This window comes from Sabethes cyaneus, chromosome 2 (assembly GCF_943734655.1).
Source record: "Sabethes cyaneus chromosome 2, idSabCyanKW18_F2, whole genome shotgun sequence".
Classification (NCBI taxonomy): Eukaryota; Metazoa; Arthropoda; class Insecta; order Diptera; family Culicidae; genus Sabethes; species Sabethes cyaneus.
In genome coordinates, this window is record NC_071354.1 from 231356093 (window position 1) to 231362988 (window position 6896).

Sequence of the window (6896 nt, forward strand, 5' to 3'; positions counted from 1 at the left end):
GTGTTCCACAATTGCAAAGCAAGTGTTCCGAGGTTTCGCTCTCGGCATTACACAGGCGACAAATATCACCTTGTTCGAAACCGAGATTCCGAAGATGATATTTACTCGAAAAATGTCCTGTCCCAAGACCGGTAAGCATACTGAGATCTCCCTCATGCAGACTCAGCAACTTTTAAGTAACCTTAATACTCGACGTTATATTTTTTTTATGATTGTTTGAGCGATTGTACGGTCATCCAGTTGGCCATGACTTTTCGGCTCTCCCATTGCTTCAGCTCACCCTTCAGCATACAATTAGAGATTCGACAGAGTGAATCTCCACCTCCTTCGTTTCTTTGTTTTTCGGTGAGCGAGAGAATGCTCGATAAGAAATGGTCCACTGCATCAGTGTCCGGCTTAATGCAGCAAAGGGCAAATTACTGTGGAGGGACCCCTGGTACTCCACAGTCTTCGTTCCGGCAGAGTGTTTATAGAACCCCCTCCATCATTCATCCCTCGGTACGGGTCGCGTTACACCTTGGATTAGGGTTTTATCCATTCAAGTCTTTACGTAATAGCCATGGATCACAGCTATTAAAATCATCCTTCTTTTAGGGGCTTCTGACCCTCTGCCTTCTGTCGTAACCTCTACAGAGATCCGTCATTTGCAGGCGGAGTTATGCGTAAGATAGTTAATTGTTTTCGTCTACAGGATATGCTCGACAGCTTTACCAAGTGTCCCCGGCTGAATCATCTTATGGTTAATCTAGCGAAAAGAGAAGTGCTGTGTAATTTCTAATCGGTGCGTGAAGAATCTTGTTCTATTCAACTATTTTATCGACGGGACTGTTTCGAACCGTGGTGACCAAATTAAGAATCTACATCTAGGTAGTTCTGTTAGATTATCAACTGATTTTTAAAATGCATTACTAATTTATTTTTAGAGATGAATGAATTTAAAAATTTAAAATTTCTTTAATCAATCAAAAAAATTGCTAATTTATTATAGGGGAGACCTTATTTCTAAATTTACTGCTGCTAAACTACTGCTTACTTCATCGCTCTACTATGTCTTTGCGCATTGTACCGTTGAGTAGTAAAATATATTCTCGACGAGGAGGTAGGGCTGCCAAGTCTGAAAATTACAAAAACCGGCCGGTCGGTCCCGTCTTCAAAAAAAATCGGGAGGGGGAGTGTGGCATTTTTGTATTTATAGCATACTAGCTGAGCCGGCAAACTTCGTATTGCCACAAATTAACCTGTGTTGTACATAAATCATGAATCTCGGATGATCTTTGTCACAATCTCGAGTTTTCCAAGTTTCTGAGGAGTTCAACCTTAGATGATTCATTTTGGCAGTTACGTAACTATGAAAGCATCCCAGGTAACCAATAAGCATCACCAATGCTATTCAAATGTAGGCCAATAAGCATTTAAGTCGCCTTAAATGCTACTTAAATGCTATTTTGGCAAAATATAAAGCTACTTTACTGATAACCTTCTTATAGTGCTGACAATGCTAATGTACAGCTAATTACCGACACGAAGAATTTGAATACAATTTTAGATGCCAATTTACAACACCTATGCAGTCAAAAAGCTAATATACAACAACGTGCAGTATAAAATGCCAGAAACGCTGATTTGCTGCTTATGTTAATGCTTATTAGTTACCAGGAATGGGTAGTTTAATATACAAATTTGAAATTTTTTCTCACAGTAAAGTACAAAACAACTCCCCTGTCCCCTCATTGCATAGCCAGAAAGCGGATAGTAATATTCGCCATGATTGTACAACATTTCGCGGAATATCATTTTGCGAAAAACCTTAAGCGGAATGTACCATTTCACGAAAAACTTTTTTGAGAAAAGTACCACTTCGCGATCCTCTCCTTACTCGCTGTCGCTCGTTCCAGGAAACCTAGGTAGACCTAGGAAAACAAATAAACCTAGATAGTAGTGATTTCTGCGAAGAGTTGCCTCCCCCCAGTGGGCGGCGCTTCCGACGGCGGGTTACCGGCAACACTCGCGGCCGTCTCGTCCTGAATGATCTAGTGTTACTATAGATAGTTTTTGTGGTCTTGTTATTGACTAATGTTTTATGGAAGAGTCTCGAATTTCTCGAGTTCGATCAGTTTTTGAGTTTCGCAAAAATTTCTGTTTTATTTGTATGAGAGTCCATATCCCCCTACCACGGGGGTGAGAGGGGCCTAACTATCGTAAAATAAACTCAAGACTCCAAAATCTCCCACATGCCAAATTTGGTTCCATTTGCTTGATTAGTTCTCGAGATTAGAGGAAATTTGCATTTCATTTGTATGGAAGCCCACCCTCTTAAAGGGGAGATGGGTCATAACTCGCTTTCTAAAGAGGAGAGGGGTCTCAATTCACCATAGAAAAAAATCTTGCCTCCAAAACCACTTCTATGTCAAATTTGGTTCCATTTGCTTGATTAGTTCTCGAGTTATAAGGAAATTTGTATTTCGTTTGTATAGGAGCCCCCCTCTTAAAGAGGGGGGGGGGACTTAATTCACCATAGAAAATATTCTTGCCTACAAAAACACCCACATGCTGAATTTGGTTCCATTTGCTTGATTAGTTCTAGAGTTATGAGGAAATTTGTATTTCGTTTGTATGGGAGCCCCTCTTTCTAAAGTGGTAAGGACATAAAAAATCATAAAAAAATGGTTGCCTCCAAAAACACCCACATGCCAAGTATGGTTCCATTTGCTTGATTAGTTCTTGAATTATGAGGAAATTTTTATTTCATTTGTGTAGAAGCCCCCCCCTCTTAAAGTGGAGAGTGGTCCTAATTCACCATAGAAAATAGTTTTGCCTCCAAAAACCTCCTTATGCCAAATTTGGTTCTATTTGCTTGATTAGTTTTCGAGTTATAAGGAAATTTGTATTTTATTTGTATAGGAGCCCCCTCTCCTAAAGTGGGGAGGGGTCTTAATTCATCATAGAAAAAATTCTTGCCTCCAGAAACACCTACATGCCAAATTTGGTTCCATTTGCTTGATTAGTTCTCGAGTTATGAGGAAATTTGTATTTCGTTTGTATAGGAGCCCCACTCTTAAAGAGGGGAGGGGTCCTAATTCACCATAGAAAATATTCTTGCCCTTGAAAACCTTCACATGCCAAATTTGGTTCCATTTGCTTGATTAGTTCTCAAGTTATGAGGAAATTTGTATTTCATTTGTATGGAAGCCCCCCCTCCTAAAGTGGGGAGGGGTCATAATTCCCCTTCTAAAGAGGGGAGAGGTCCCAATTTACCATAGAATAAATCCCTGTCACCAAAAACACCCACATGCCAAATTTTGTTCTGTTTGCTGGATTAGTTCTCGAGTTATGCAGAAATTTGTGTTTCATTTGTATGGGAGGAAGGAGGGGTCTCTAACCATCACTAAAACCTTTCCTGGCCCCAAAAACCTCTACATGCAAATTTTCACGCCGATTGGTTTAGTAGTTTTTGATTCTATAAGGAACATCCCTACAGACAGAAAACCATTTTTATATATAAGATGGAACAACCTTGGGAATCCTATTTCCGCTCTTTTCTTTAGAGGCATTTTTATCACAATTAAATTCGCAATGGTAGATGGACACTCGGAAACTAGTGTTAGCAATTGCAATAGAGTAGATGAAACTAAACTGCCCTCACCAGGTGGATTCCCTCTGTCATGCCGTCGCTCGTTTGTTTTTCCTCCCCATTATTGTAGCTCATTGTAAATCTCTTCATGCACCGCTCCGAGCTCGTCCGTCCGTTTGTGTGCGTGTTTGTGGTGTATGCTACTTTTTTTCTCCTAGTTCTTCACCATTTCACTATGGCAAACTAAACTAAGACATCGCTCACTTGTTTTTTTTTTACAGGAACTGGGATGGAGCTCCTCCGCGCTACCAAAATCCACCGATGGCCCCGCCGGCGACGGAATACGAGCGTCCTCCACCCTACTACTATCCGGGAGCTCCCAGCGAACATGAGTAAAGTGTGCAGTGTGATCAGTGGTGGCCGCCTACTGGAATAAGCTGCCACACACTTTTCCTCCTAATTCTTTAAAAGAAATAATTCCCCCCCCCATACACACTAAGACCCTCCTGGATAGCTACCGATGGGGAGATAGTATAGAGAAGAAGCATTTTTGAACTGAACTTGAACTGCTAGAAGGGCCAATTTGATGCTCCTGAACACAAGAGGTGGGATGACGAACGAAGAGATGATCTTTTTTTTTGAAACAAGTTAACGTGTTCATCTCACCTCACTGCCTTTGGACGAGAGAAAGAATGGTTTTTTGATTTCTATTTTCCAATAACTCACGTACGTAGTGTAATGTTCTTCGCCCTATCTTACTCTAATTACCTATATTTGACGTCATTGCTGGATCAATTTGAACTACTATAGATTGTTTTTTTCTTTTAACCGCACATCGGTGTATTTAAGGGTAATTAATTCATTCCAAATTGAACTCTTTGCTAGAGGTATTTGCTCAAAACATTATAGAGAAAAAAAAAACAAGAGAAAAAGTAGAAGAGTATCAAAGAAGAAGTGTAAACGCAACCTTTTTGCAGAGAGATAGATATGAGATTATTGCACAGGAGACCAAATAAAAGAAGAAAACCCGAGTTTGTTGAATTAAAAAACTGCCATTATTAGTCCTAGAACCATCTGTGAGTAACCTCGAAACTGACTAATTTTTGTTGTTAATCAGCTCACGCCTACGATAACTGTACATGAGGTTTGCTCATATCGAGAGAAAAGCAAAATGACTCAAACAAAAGCAAAGCAACATCACCTTTTCAGTGAACCAATCGACTACTCACTAACTAGTATCAATGTATCAAACCCCAATTTAATGTAAACACACACAAACACACACACACACTTTGTAACCAAAACCAACTCTAGCCGATGATATTAGTGTACTGCGTGCACACAGACGCGCAAGCCGGAAGGAAGAATTCCCTGCAGAAGCCAATAAAGTAACAGGTAAATTATTATTCACTTTTTTCTGTCACACGCTCTTGTCGATTTTTAGTCGTCATCGTCGTCGTTTGTGAATTTAAATTAAAGGATTTATAAAACTAATTCATTTTTTTCGATAAAGGAAAAGTATAGAAAAAAGGCTGATTAGCTCTTAACAAGGCAGACAGCATAAGTTTTGCTAGTAGAATGAATCGACTAACAAACAATAGAGAAGAAACTGGCAGAAGGCGAACAAGATTTGCACGAAGAAAGGGTAAAACGGAAAGCAAGGGTACAGGATTTTCGTGCAGTTCCTGGTGTTGAGAGAACGGTTTTTAGTAGCTCTAATATTTTAGGTTCGTTCAAATCATATTAGTGATAATTTTTCACCTATCTAAGTAGTAGCGTTTTATATATTATTCAGAAAGAATGTGATTGTGTTAGTTTGATTACTTCCCGCTCCAAAAGCGCAAAATTTTAGGAAAGTTTTTCTTTTGTTCTTATCAATCGGTAGAATCTCATCCCAGTTACATTATTAATTGTTTTTGTTTATGAGGTTTTTAGTTTCTTCAGTATAGAACAAGCACCTAACCAGGAGAGACACGCAAACGCGCAGAACGGACGGGGAAGCTATTGATGTAAAGCTTGCTCAAAGCTTTCGAAGTTCGCTGCGAGTAAATGAATTAGTCAAGCCAACAGCTTCCGGTCGAACGAACGGAAGTATAAAACAAATTAAATATTCGGTAGTACGTTTTTATAGGGGACCGTCATACAGCTGAACCCACGCTGGTCCGGATCCGTTGTTGGGTAACGTGCATTTAATTTTTACTTTTTAGTAGTGTTATAAACCGCAACCGCTAGAGCGAGAGTTGTAGACCAATGAGGAAAACTCGGAGCAAACGACTGCGCGCGTAATTTTCTTCAAAGGTTTCGCGGTCGTTTCGGATTTTGTACTTGTATCGTATAAACAAAAAAAAACAGAAGTGAAACTACCCAGAATTGCATACAACAAAATAAATTGATAAAAGACTTTACCTTACTTTAATCTATCAATGTGAGAACAATTTTAATCGTGTAAAATAAAGCAAGCTAAAAAACAGGTCGATCATCACTTTAGATGTTTCTTCAAGTTCGAGTTTTTGAAAGCAAAGGACTTCCCTTTTTCGCTGTATTAAAGCCACTAATCTAGCATACATACACAGATGGAGACACACCCACATACACACGAAAGCTAATTTATAAGGTGGTATAATACGTGTCTTTTGCGCGCCAAACACGGATGATACAGCGTTTAAGGTACTAGAGATGATTGTAATGATTTGAAAATCATTGAATAAACATATTCTCAACAATCAATCGTATGATCAAAAATAATATCTAAAACTGCCGAAAAAAGATTCTTAAGAAAGAAAGATTTTAGGCGAAAAATATACCTAATTAAGCTTCAAATATTCGAAAAACGATTCTTAAGGCTCTGAAGAAAATGATCTCAAAACGCTCCTGCTGGGCGAAAAATGCCCATAAAAGCGGTCTCCAACTAAGCTCGAAATCGTTTGTTGGATTTAAAGCTGCGTACGATTAAGTCAAACATAAATAAGCTGTGGCAGTCAATACTAGAACATGGTTTTCCTACGAAACTAGGTAATGTGATTCGTGTGACGCTGAATGGCCGCGCTTTTGTTACGTGCGATGTACTGAATAAACAATGGCTGATACTGAAGCTGTTGTTGTTTCCCCGGATAAGGCATCGAAAACAACTATTCGCAATGACGGCACCGCACGACCTCTTTTCCACTTACAGAACTGTCCGTAGTTGAATGCGTGAAAATTATTTCCAACATGTTTCTGTCTTTTACACTCTTTAACAAATAGCTACAGCCTGAATTCGTTAATTGGGCCACGATTGCACTCCAGCTGATTCGCTAATTGGGCCGACTGACAGTTGTTAGAAATT

At 39.3% G+C, this 6896-nt stretch overlaps 1 protein-coding gene across 3 annotated transcripts in view; it reads left to right on the forward strand.

Annotated features, from left to right (window-relative positions):
• LOC128735100 (prominin-like protein) overlaps window positions 1-6244 on the forward strand; it is a 134419-nt gene extending 128175 nt beyond the window's left edge. For all 3 annotated transcript variants that reach the window (XM_053829588.1, XM_053829590.1, XM_053829589.1), the window contains one exon: window positions 3853-6244. In XM_053829588.1, coding sequence (XP_053685563.1) covers window positions 3853-3967 — 115 coding nt within the window. In that variant the 3' untranslated portion in view covers window positions 3968-6244. The remainder of the gene's footprint in view (window positions 1-3852) is intronic.
• The last annotated feature ends 652 nt before the right edge of the window (window positions 6245-6896 follow it).